The 13109-nt window shown below is 41.5% G+C and overlaps 1 protein-coding gene across 2 annotated transcripts in view; it reads right to left on the minus strand.

The window, feature by feature from the left end:
* mad1l1 (mitotic arrest deficient 1 like 1) overlaps positions 1 to 13109 on the minus strand; it is a 50000-nt gene that overhangs the window by 34500 nt on the left and 2391 nt on the right. For both annotated transcript variants that reach the window (XM_071523000.1, XM_071523008.1), the window contains exons 8-13: positions 12126 to 12240; positions 11854 to 11915; positions 6511 to 6597; positions 5577 to 5721; positions 1871 to 2011; positions 306 to 362 (exon numbers count right to left, since the gene is read on the minus strand). In XM_071523000.1, coding sequence (XP_071379101.1) covers positions 306 to 362; positions 1871 to 2011; positions 5577 to 5721; positions 6511 to 6597; positions 11854 to 11915; positions 12126 to 12240 — 607 coding nt within the window. The remainder of the gene's footprint in view (positions 1 to 305; positions 363 to 1870; positions 2012 to 5576; positions 5722 to 6510; positions 6598 to 11853; positions 11916 to 12125; positions 12241 to 13109) is intronic.

Genomic DNA, 13109 nt, shown 5'->3' on the forward strand with positions numbered 1-13109 from the left:
TCCCAGGACGGATAAGTAATTACTGCTCTACCAGACAGGTGGATTTCACGCGTCAATTCTCATTGCCGTGGCTATGTTGATGTCTCCTCGGCAACAAGAGGCCATGAAAGGGAGAGAGAGACAGACAGGGAAAGAGAGACAGAAAGACAGAGACGCAGAGTGTGAGAGAAAGAGCGTAAGTAACTGATTAGCAGTAAATGGTCCCAGCCCAGGTATGGCACACAGTAGCAAGAACATGTGTGTGTGTGTGTGTGTGTGTGTGTGTGTGTGTGTGTGTGTGTGTGTGTGTGTGTGTATATACTAACAGTTTGCAGCTGCAGTTTGAGGGCCCCCGTCTCTTCCTGTGCTTTGGTCAGCTGAGCCTGTAAAAGAGTGAGAGGGCAGAAAAAAGGGAGAAAAAGATTATAGATATAAAATATAAATCATAAAAAATGACTTTGTCCTTATCCTAATGATATATTGACAGCAACAGAGTACGTGAGCAGAGCCTGAGTTGAGCGGGGAGAGGAGCAGCCATATATTAATAGTTAATTAATAATTAATGCGTGGAGCGCATACATAAAACTTTAAAACATTGCTGCTCCGACTTGCACTCCAGTGTCGCTCACCCATGAGTGCTCTGCTTCCTGCAGGCAGACATGCCTGGTGCCCATTTATCTCGGGGGCTATTAATTCATGATTCTAGACCTGTGTTACAGTTTATTGTCTTATGCATCAAATAAGCCTTTCCACACAGCATATGCACACATACAGTCTCCAGACAATAACAATGGGTTCTGCTAAAATGTAGGGGTAAAATAATTATTTTCCACTCGAAATTTTAAAGTGTGCTTGCCGTCCAAGCAACAGTCACTTTGAACTGGCCTTTGCTAGAGTGCCGCTAAGTCGCGGGTAGGGTTTCGCCAGTGGTCGCTAGGGTGTTTCTAGCTGATCGCTAGGCTTTTGCTAGGTGGTTGCTAGGGTGTTGCTAGGTGGTTGCTAGGGTGATGCTAGGTGGTTGCTAGGGTGTCGCTAGGTGGTTGCTAGGTTACTAGGGAACAAAGACAATCCAAGGGAAAAAAGAATTGTGTTTCCAGCATTTACGGTCACCGAGTTACGATCATTTAAAACTTAATAGGTCGCTGTAGCGCTCCCTATTGGCAAAATGACACAAAATTTTACAGTTCGGCTGAGACATGACACGTGCACAACTGTACCAAATTGGGATGGGATAGCATAATGCGTTCATGAGTTAAACCAATTTTTATATCATAGGCCCCGCCCACAACATGTCATCAAACTTTGGAAGCCCATAACATCAAACGGTACGGAATATCAAAAAACAAATCGTTTGTGCAGGAAGGTCTAGACATGCTGTGTGCCAAATTTGGTGAAGATTGGACAAAATTTGTAGGAATAGTAGCGAAAAAACTGTTTGGACAAAATTCAAAATGGCGGAAAATCTAGTTAGGCGGAAATGGGCGTGGCCTATATGGTTATATGGTGCGTATGGACCCAGGGAATCCAGGGAAAAAAGAATTTTGATTCTAAACGGTTCAAAAGTTATGGACCAAAACGTAAAGAGGGCTGTTAGCCCTCTGATAGCGCCACCATCAGGTCAATTGGTGTAATTTTTTAGACCAGCGTAGAAGGGGACACTGTGAACCTATGTACCCAGTTTGGGAACTGTAGCTCTTATGGTTTCCACACCATTCCTCAATGAGCCGCATGTTTTGATGTCTCACATGTCTATGTACTGTAAAAAGTGAAGGAGGAGTAGCGTGCCAAACTTTTGTCCGGAAGAAGTAGAAAAATAAGAATAAGTATGCATATACTTTGTCTGAAGTAATTGTGTGTGTGCATGTGTGTGCGTGTGTGTCTGCACACCCACCTCCATCTCTGCATGGTGGCTCTGTGTCTTCTGCAATATGTCCTCTGCCTCTCGGAGCCGTTTGCTGAGTTGGGGAGAATACTCAGTAGGTGCCAGCTCACTGTCGTATGACTCTAGGATGGCACGCATTCCATCACGCTCCTAGAACACACACACACACATTAGCATAACCCTTCAAAGAGGAAATCGTGGAGCATTTTTGACAAATTTCCATGTAGCCAGGAAGAAAAGTCATGTTATTTGAGAGTCTTGGGTTATCAAATATGTAAGGTTGAGTAAGGTGTTTTTGTGCATGTGTATGTGAATAAATTGAGCATATCAAAGCCCTTTAATGTTTTTATAATGTGTCTGTGTCTGCTTTTATATGATTGTTTGGTGTGTTAATAAGACGGGCAAATGCCTTTGTAAATGAAGAGTAAAGTATGAGGCGGCCACGTCTTTCTCATCCGGGCTGTGACAAGATAAGCTTAGGGTTATGGTCGTGCTCATTTGCATTTCTCCTCTTGTAATAATCAAATCAAAGACAAATGTCTTCGTGGACAAAAGATAAAGAATAAATCAAATTAAATCAAAGAGTCATGACAGACAAATGTCTCTGCAAATGAAGCATAAAGTATTAAGCTGCCTCATCTCTCTTATCTGAGATGTGATGATTTAAGCTTGGGTTGGTACTCAAGTGAATTCTTTCTCATCTATAATAATGTAATGGAAGACATGTCCTCAACACTGTACTCTCTGTCCAGCAAATCAACACACCAAACAGTTGCTTCACTTAGAGCAGCAGAGGATACAAATCTCCTCACTTCAACCTCTTCACAAGTGTCACTCGGTTTGACAGGGCTTCTCCAAACAGCTCTCCGTTTCTCTCTTGTACCGTGTGTGTGTGTGTGTGTGTGTGTGTGTGTGTGTGTGTGTGTGTGTGTGTGTGTGTGTGTGTGTGTGTGTGTATTCCTCTTTCTAATACACAAAAACACACACACAGTTTGGTATAGTTCCAAAAATCAACTGAAAGAGAAGTCAACTATCCACAGCACCAATTAAAAATTAAAGTGTCAAAAGAAAGAGCGAAGGTATATATATTACACACATATTTATTACTACATATATATTATACACACCACAGACTAACAGCATAACTGGGTCCTGTAAATGCCTCTAAAGTTTGTTTTAGTTTTTTTAGCCCGGGTCCATTTCAGCCATTCAACTTTGAATAACTAGGCAGCATTTTTTGTCTGCATGGGAACACTTCACATAAACTAATAAACTCAGACTCTAAAACAGTTTACCTTTGAGGAATTCTCTTCATTTGCCTTGTGAACACAAAGCTATGTTCTCCCTTTTCATGCCTAACTGACTCAAGGTGGCTCAGTTTGGGCCATATTTTTAGAGAAAGGATAGGCAAAGCACATTGCAGTCAGACAAACTCTGCACCAACTGGACATAAACTAAACCAAGCATTGTTTGGTTGTTTAAATGTGCATAGACATTGCTGTAATCCGTTTATAGGCAACACTTTCGGTTGTAAGAAACTTGAAGGAAGGCATTTTGATTTTATGGCTTATGACATTATAAATCATGGCTCAATGATAAAAATGAATTCCAGGTAAAATAATGAACAATCCATACCAAACTTGAAAATGTCATCAAGTACAAAATTTCAGTTTATAACAAAAATAGTAGCAGGTAACATGATGCGTGAGATCAATCTAATCTGTTTTATCCATCCTATCCCAAAACTGGCAACAGCCTGTTTGTTAATGCAAAGACTTCATTCTGCTGGTCTTCTCTGCATTATAATGCAAAGCATGTAGTATTTTTTGGCAATGAGGCTTTTAATGACCATGTTAAGAATATTTAAGAAACAGCCAGGTTGGTTAGGGTCAAGCTTGAATTTTAAGGGACACTGAGACCTCTGCACTCTACTATTAATGGGGCTCATTTGGGGAAGCTTATGAAATTTAAGTTCAAGTCAGGTTACTTTAGCAATAAATATCGTCTGTTTAAATAATTGCATGAAATACACGTTGCATGCTCAATAGTGCCTTCTTTCAAGAATGGCTGGGAAGCACCTTGTAATTCCTAAATGTAAAATTCTATGAATAATGGGCTGCAATTGCCCTGTCAAATTAGCTCATAGGCTAGTATTTGAAAACAAACCATGATTACCCTAATCAGATTCTGCCTGTGATTAGCCTGATCAAAAACAACATAATCCATTTAAAGATGACTGAGTTGGGTTCATTTAAAAACACTATATGTGAAATCATCCTTAATTCAACTTTATTTGTTTTGGCACCAGAGCAGAGCCATTTGTCACACAACATTAGACAATTGCCTAATACACAGTGTGAGAACCTTGGAGAGAAGAAAATAGGAAGACGAACAGGAAGACAGACTAAACACAAATAAACACAAACAGCGCAAATACCTTCAGAGGTCAGTGAGCGTGTATGTGTGTGAGTGTGTTGCCCATACTAAAACAGCAGGCCCTTTGGCTATTTACTGTCTATTAAAGTGCAATGAAATTCACTCACTTAATCTAAATCAAAAATCTGTAAGCTCTTCTCTGATAACAACCCTCATTTTAAACACACAAACAGGGAGAGCGAGGGGGGGAGAGAAAGATAAAACTAGCCTATCATTAGTGTTTTCATCATTTTATTTTCCTTTTTTTTTTTAAATTGCTTTTATGTCAACTCCATTATCTAGCGCATGAAGATAATGTGATTGTGCCTCTATTGGGTCAGCGAGTTACTCACACAGAAGCATGCGACACACACAAAAAACAGCTGAGGGGGTCAACAGTAGCCTGCCTAAAGATTAGAGAAGTGGCCTTGTAGCCAAGAGGTCAGGGATTCAAATCCCTGGGCAGGCTGGGAAAATGTGGGTGGGGAAAGTGAATGAAATTGCTCTTCACTTCCTTAACAACTACTGTTGAGGTGGAGCCGAGCAAGGCACTTCATCTCTAGTGATGCCACTAAGTGTCCAACAGTAGAAGACGGTGAATATAACTGTGTGAATATGAAGCAAAGCAGAGCTGAGCAGAAAGACAACACATATGCTCAGCAAACCATCCCTGGATAAATAAAGGTTAAAATAAAATTGAAAAAGCCAAGTGTTCAGCAACAATTGGAATGGAGTTTTATTAAAATACTACACTGGGGTTGAATAATAAACATTATTCACTCCTCTGAATACTGCATAAAGTACAAATGCATGATTGCACTCTCTGCCAAAATAATCTTGGGCCAAGTAATATTTCCAAGCCTTTATAGTGTGCCTTTAGCCCACCTTAGATATACGGTGGTGTGTGCGTGTGTGTGTCTGTGATTTGTGTACTAAGAGAGTGAGCATGTTGACCTAGGGAATTACACACAGAGAGAAAAATCAATATCACAGAGAGGCCTAGTCAGGAGCTGCAGAGCAGGGGGAAGCAGGAGAGACAGATAGAGCTAGCCCTTGATGCCATGTGACACTCCTGGGCCAATCGGAGGGAGAGAGGGAAAGAGAGAGATTAAGAATTCTTAGTTGGCCTTAAGATTAAAGTGCCTGCTGTGTCTCCTGTGATTTCAATGTAAAATTCTGGCATCTGGTCATGGTGTAGGGATATAAATACCGTCAAACTTGTGTGTGTGTGTGTGTGTGTGTGTGTGTGTGTGTGTGTGTGTGTGTGTGTGTGTGTGTGTGTTGGGCCTTGGGCGGGTACCTTGGTTAGCAACAGCACTCTTTTCTGCAGTCGACGGACAAGAGCCTCCTGCGTCTCTCTCTTCTTCTGCTCCTCCAGAGCCTTGCTGCGCTGCTGGGACAGCTCTCCATGGAGCTCAGACTGAGAACGCTCCACACTCCTCACACTGACAAATGAGGATAAATGAACAGGTGGAAAGAAAGTGAGTGCGCGTGTGTGAGGGTGTGTGTCTAGGTTAATAACAAGGGGAAGAGAGGGCAGGAAAAGAGGGAGATAGGTTGATAAGTGAGTGGTGAAAGTTTAGACAATCAGAGGGACTAATTTGATAGTCAATTTAGCATAAAAATACTTAGTAACAGACAGCGCAGCTGACACTATCTGAATTATTTGCAGCAAACATTGGAGCCAGGCCTGATCAATAGGACAATAATTATACTGGAGGACGATAATTACAGCAGAGGTGTATTACCAGTCTCCCTAACCGCACTGCCTTCTCCACCCCTTCTCCATCTCCTCCCACACCCATCCCTCTTCCATTCTGCCGTTTCTAATATTTCATAATGAGCCCAATACGCTCATCAGAATAGAGAAGCTCGTTAGCTAATGAACACTTTCTTAGCTAGACTGAGCTGCAGCATGGATGTAGTAGAGCACGCGCACAGCCCTCCCGCCAGACATCACCTCTTCCTAAACAGGACAAGTCTAATTAGTGGATTCTCCCTCTCGCTCACTCACAATCTCTCACACATGCACACACACTCACACACCAGTGGTTACTGTCAAGAGTGCTATCAGAATCAGGACCAGTTTAATTAACTTTGTGACAATTAAGGAGTTCTCAGAGATACGCTCTGCTAGATACATGGGGGGGGAGAGACATACAGAAAGACAGAGAATGAGAGAAAAGGGCTTGAGGCAGAGAAGGACTTTGCGTGTGTGTGTGTGTGTGTGTTACCGGCTGGTGAGTGTGTAGTTCTGCTCTTTCAGAGCAATTTCTCTCTGCTGGATCTGAATCACCTCCCTGGACAGATCTTCTGGTTTCCTACAGACAGACACAGCACAGAACAGTTAGCATACACACGCACACATACCCACACACTCACAATGAAAAATCAATATGACTGAGAGAGCAGAAAGGACAGAGAATAGATGAAAACCGCGGCGTTTCCATATTCTTTTGTTAGCCAGCCAGTGGGGAGCTGCGGAATAAAATGACATGAGCAGCAGAGGGAGAGATGAGGAGGATAGTGGGCTAAATACTGGTCACAGTTCCACAAAACAAACTCACTCCATGGGAGAGATTGACAGATTACAAAAAAACACACACAAACACACACAATGGGAAGGCAACAATGCAGAAGGTCACATACTCCGAGACAGACAGACAGACACAACACCAGGAGAGGCAGGGATTGACCTCCAAATTCTAAATCCTATAAGTAACTATGGATCTGTCCAAAAATTCATTTCCGGTCGAGAAATGGTCATTATCTCTTGGGAACTGGGCACAAGTTAGGGCAGCTCACGATTTGGAAAGGCAAGCAGGCATAGCCCAGCGACTTTAAGTTCTGCCAGAGATAGTTAGCGCCAGCCTAAGATGTGACCTGTGGTCCAACATTCAGGAGTCCATTTACTTTGCAGAGCTCACTGTGCCATACGAAGCTTATGACAGGAAAAGGCTAAGATAAACTGAGCTAGCAGCTGAGGCTGAACAGCAAGCCAGAGTACACCGTGTGGAAGTTGGGTGTCATGGATTTATAGCCACATCCACTTAGCCAGTTGGAGGCTTAGGTTTGGAAATCCATCTAGATATGAGTTTAGGTTGGACATTATTGCACTGCTCTGTCAGTGTAGTGCCGTGTGTGTAGTGTGAGTGTAGGTTTGATCATTGCCGAGAGTGGGTATAAAGGGAAGTGGGACAACAGAATTTACTCTAGAGCCTCATAAAAGCATTGTGGGTCTAATTTAACAAAACATTTGTGACGGGATGTGCCCACTTGATAATCCCAACAACATACCCACTTTTATCACCCTTCTTTCTCCTGACATCCAAACCATGTTTCCATATTCAGTAAAAAAAAACGGCAATTGATTTGCGGAAAAAATTGGCAATGACAAGTAACACAGACAGACAAAACAGTAACAATATAATAACAACAAAATTACCAGCTCACAGTAGAATGTGGTGTACAATAATAGCAGGATTTCTCTAGTTATGTCCGTTAATCAAGGTGATGGCCAAGGGACAAAATGAGCGTTTGCATCTGTTGGTTTTCAATGTGCGCGCTCACCCTAAGTTAATAGTACAAGGGATATTTACATCAGATCCTGTGTACTGTTAAATGAACTCATATTTTTTCACCATGAATGAGAGACAATTCTAGGATTTATTTTAGTTGCCATCTTATATGTAGCTATGCGAAGGACTGCACCAGCTTGAATTCACAGACCTTTACTGTGGCTGCTGCCACTGTGGTTCCTCTGTGAGAAGGAAAACAAGATGTCATATGAGGAGGTAAACATATTTTAGATGTACTGCACCTAAACCCCATAGAAAGACATTTGCTGTAGAGCTTAGGACAAAAAAAAAAATCACACTGAGAGTAACATGGGAGAGAGTTAAGAGACAGAACAAAAAGAGAAAGGAACATTAAGAACCCATTAGTCTAGGGAAAGGAAAAAAGGAAGCATTAACACACACACACACACACACACACACACACCTCAAACTGTATTTCTAACCCAGTATGTGAACTAGCTAGTATTACCCCAATTAGTTCTATCTTTGAGTTAAAACCATTCCTCCAGCGAGGAAAAACTTCAGACACACATGCACAAAACAGTCTCAACTCTCCCTTTAGCTGGTGAAAACTGAAAAGAAATCCATTTCCAGAAAACCTCCCGTATATTTTCATTTCTACTTTATCGCCTCTCCCTTCAACAACATTTCACCACATCACCGCCTAATTTAAAGGAAATATTTTCATTCCATTTCTGTCAATTTCATTTTCAATTGTCAACCACATGGGTACACACATAAGCAGGCACAATGTTATCAGACAGTGAAACAGAGGGAAGCGAAATAAACACCAGCCACTGGCCAACTGCTGGCAATTCAAGCTGCGGCTTCTAGGCTTGTCTACCAGACACTTTGATTGGTGTTTGGGGCGGTTCACGTAAAAAAAGTTATTTTTGTCCGGCAAAATAGCAAAAATGTCTGGTAAGAAAAGAACCCCCATGTTGCATGACATAGACTCTTCAAGTACTGTTCCAATCTGTACACTGCTCATTAACAACTGCCCTGCCACAAATCACCTACTCTTCTGCCACCGCTAGTCACCACTTCTCCACATTTCCTCACTTTCTCTGTCGGAAGGACATGTTACAATGTGTCATAACAAAATATACTGTGACATGCAGAGTCACAATATGTATCCTGGAGCAAAACATTGTATACAGTAGGGTTGTCAAAAGTATCGATACTTCGATAAGTATCGATACAAAAAAATTGAAACCGATACAATACTCATTTGCAACAGTATGGATACCAGCTTTCTCTTAATGAAAAATCAAACATATTATTTCTCCGTCTCCACTAGCCACACACACACACACACACACACACACACACACACACACACACACACACAGCACCGCTGCCCACAGCCGGCCCTCTCACTAGTTGCAGTCAGCTGGGTTGTTGCCTCAGTCAGCAAACAATGCTACAGAGTGGTGCCGACGAAGGCGGGCAACACGTCAAACTTGGCGAAGCACCTTAAGGACCGACACGCCAGTCTATATAAAGAATTTAGAGGTAGATAAAGAAGAGGTTAGCTCCCGTTTCAACATCACTGAAACATTAAACATTTAAACGTTAACGTACCCTGCACATCATCCGTTTTAGTTTAGTTACCAAAAGTTATCAAGTAGGTTTGCCAGATGCCCGGTTTTCAACCGGACTGTCCGGTTTTCAGATGCATTGTCCGGGCCCGGTCAGAAGGCTCGACCGGACGCTGAAATGTCCGATTAAAATCATTCTGTCAATAATAATCCACTAACTCTAGCCCTGCTGATTTTCCCCTATCATTGGTGTGTATCTGTTGCTTCAACAAGCTAAAAGTGTTCTGATAGGCTGATGACTAGAGCAGGGTAATCTGCTTTGTAAGTGCGAAGTTTTGAATGAGTTTTATCGGGCCTACGTTATGGAGAAGCGTCTGTCTGTCTGTCTGTCCATCTGTCTCGTTTGTACCGGGATTTCCCCCTGTGTTGTCGGATATTAAGGGACTAGTTTGGGTCTCTGTGTCTATGTTTTTTGCTTAGTTGCTTACAGTCTATGCTGCAGAGGCCAGGAGGCAATATGACGTTTCACATGCTTGTGCAGTATAAGCTCACTCCCCTCAATAAAAAAAAAGAGCAAATCATGACGGCGATCGACACCTGTCAATCAAAAATGTGTTGTTTGATCTGAGACAACTTTAAAATATTTTTTAAAAAAAGATTGAAAGTTCATTTTTTTTCCCCGTGGTATCAAAAATGGTATCGCATATCGATATTTTCTTGGGTATTGTATCGAAGTTAGAAATTCTAGTATTGTGACAACCCTAGTATACAGTATGGTATCAATTATGTGTAGTTATGAGACATGTGACATCCATTACAACCATACGTATTCTAATAAAACTTACTGGGCAGCGAATTGTTGCCCTTATGAAATGTTTCATATTAAGGACAAAACAAGTCGCAGCCTAAACATGTTCTGTAACAGGGAGTTTTGTTTTCATGTCAACATAACTCCTGATATTGCGACATTATCGTATTGCCACTGCAGTATCATGTACTGCACTACTGACAGTTGCTAATCATTCTTAATTTCCCAAGAAACCGCATGATGATGGAAATCCAGCTTCCGTCATCGCTGAACTGCATCAGAAAAACTTTGACAATTAGACCCCCGAAAAGAATCAGTGTTGTTCAAATGAAATTATGTCTGCATAATAGCCTACAAGGTAATCACAACATCCCACTAATACACAACTTGGAGTCAACACTCATTTCCACTGGTGCACACAGCATTGTTGTAGTGAGTGCAATCAAGGTGAGTGGATTGCTGAATTAAATGTTTTTGCTTTCCTTTTGCCTTCACACCAGAACAGTGTTTCGGGAAAATAGCCTCTTTCCCCACCCTACAATTAAGCTGTACATTTTGTAAACATAGCTTGCAGGAGTTTGTGAATCAATTACATTTTCATGAACTTTGTTGATTTGCAAGCTGCATTAACCATTAGTTTTGATCAATATGGAGCCCCACACACACATTTACGCCTGACCTTTTTGCAGCCGTATGTGTGAGACTGTTCTTTTTGTTTTATCAACAACAGTCAGGCAGCCAATGACACGCCATTTGAGTACGATAATTTTGAGGAGTGTTTCAAATTTTCAACTCAACCTCCCCCTCCCCCCTCATAACAGCTTGGTTTGACTTCAATTTTCAGAAAAATGTGACACAGCCGTACCACATTATGAGCCAAGTCTGTCATTACATTCATATAATCCTTCCCACCCTTTAAATAAATGTTAACCTAAAGAATGCTGTCACAGTCTCATCTCATATCACATTAACTAAGACTAAAATCAAACCTTACATTATGAAAGATGTTTCATTTTTTAAATGGCACTACCTTTTCTTCTCGTCTTGTAGGAGGCTATAACAAACACACACACACACACTTGAAGGCATTCATGGTATAAGACAAAAGGGATGTGCTGTGTGGATGTGTTCCATTTAACATTCTGTTTACATCACAGGCTGAGTTAATCATAGAGAAAATGGTGTGTGTGTGTGTGTGCGTGTGTGTGTGTGATGGACAAGGAGGCTGCGGTGTTTATAATCTGTCGGATCTGCTCCACTGCTCACAAGGAAACATGCAATCATTCTCTCATTACCAGCTTTGAACGGATGCACAGAGACAAAAAGACACATTCACCACAGACACAATCAGACATACATGCTGTTGAGCTAAAGACACACACACAAAAACAAACAAACACACACACACACCTACACACACTGGTGGAATCAAACCCCAGTCAAGACTAAGGAAGAGGCATATTCATTAAGAGTGACCACAGCTCCCCCTGGTGGTGTTTTTCCTGGTGAATTACACAATAAACCAGATTAGGATAAAACTTTGGATGGACACGCACACACTCGAGCACTCTCACACTCTAACTCTATCTCACACTCTCTCGCTCTCTCCCTCTCTCACACACACACACACACACACACAGAGTGTCTAACCTTATGTTGAGTCCAGTAGACTGTCCCAGGTTCTCCCAGGCCAGGAGCTTCTCACACATCCTCTATATTTTCAAGAAACAATAACATGTTTGCCCATGGAAGTACATGATGTTCATATTGCCACTATTACAGCTGAAGAATGCACAGAAATAGCAACATGCAAGTACATGTAACACGTATTGTCTCCATGTCATATTCATAGTAATAGAATGTTTAGGAATATGCTACAGAATCAAATACACAAAACAATCTCACACCCACACACAGCGTACCTCTTTCTCCAGTTCCATATTGACCAGCTCTTCCTTGGTTTTCTCCATCCTTTCTAGTTTCCTCCTCAGCCCTTCTACCTCTTCCTTCAGCAGGCTGCTATTTTCTCTGCTCTCCCTGGGCAGAGTAATGAGGCACAGGGAGGAAGGGGAGTGGACAAGATAAAGGACAAAATTAACTTTAAAGCTTGGGACAAGTGTATGATATTGATGTTGTTTTGATCAATGGCTACATTTACACTTCTGACATGATTTTTGAAATCTGATTTTGGATTTAGTGAGATCACATTGCAGTATGTCTGCACTTGGTCTGCATGGCTGTTACTTGCCTCACACGGCATTACTTTTCCCCCACTCTCCCTCTTCATGTCTTTACACAGCTTGTATGCACACTGCGGCTTCATGGCCTCAGACTATGTAGAATGCTGATCACAGTGCCAGCCTGACCACTTCCATATCTGGTTTTGAGGATCCAATAGCAATTTGAGCAAAATTACCCTTCACCTAATGTGTCCTAGTGTGATCAGATGATGTAAGTTGCATTGAAACAACACGTGTCAACCTAGCGAATGGTTCATCTCAAAATCTATGAGCATTATGGAGTTGGACTGGGCTGCAGATGAACAAAGAACAAAGAACAAATGTAGGGCTGCAACTAACGATTATTTTCATTGTCGATTAATCTGTCGATTATTTTCTCGATTAATCGATTAGTTGTTTGGTCTATAAAATGTCAGAAAATGGTGAAAAATGTCGATCAGTGTTTCCCAAAACCCAAGATGACGTCCTCAAATGTCTTGTTTTGTCCACAACCCAAAGATATTCAGTTTACTGTCATAGAGGAGTACAGAAACCAGAAAATATTCACATTTAAGAAGCTGGAATCAGTGAATTTTGACTTATTTTTCTTAAAAAATTACTCAAACCGATTAATCGATTATCAAAATAGTTGGCGATTAATTTAATAGTTTAATCGATTAATCATTG

The sequence above is a fragment of the Centroberyx affinis genome, unplaced genomic scaffold, assembly GCF_046629955.1.
Source record: "Centroberyx affinis isolate AG114_WGS23_722 - 3 ecotype Tasmania unplaced genomic scaffold, CSIRO-AGI_Caff_v1 ptg000100l_1, whole genome shotgun sequence".
NCBI lineage: Eukaryota > Metazoa > Chordata > Actinopteri > Beryciformes > Berycidae > Centroberyx > Centroberyx affinis.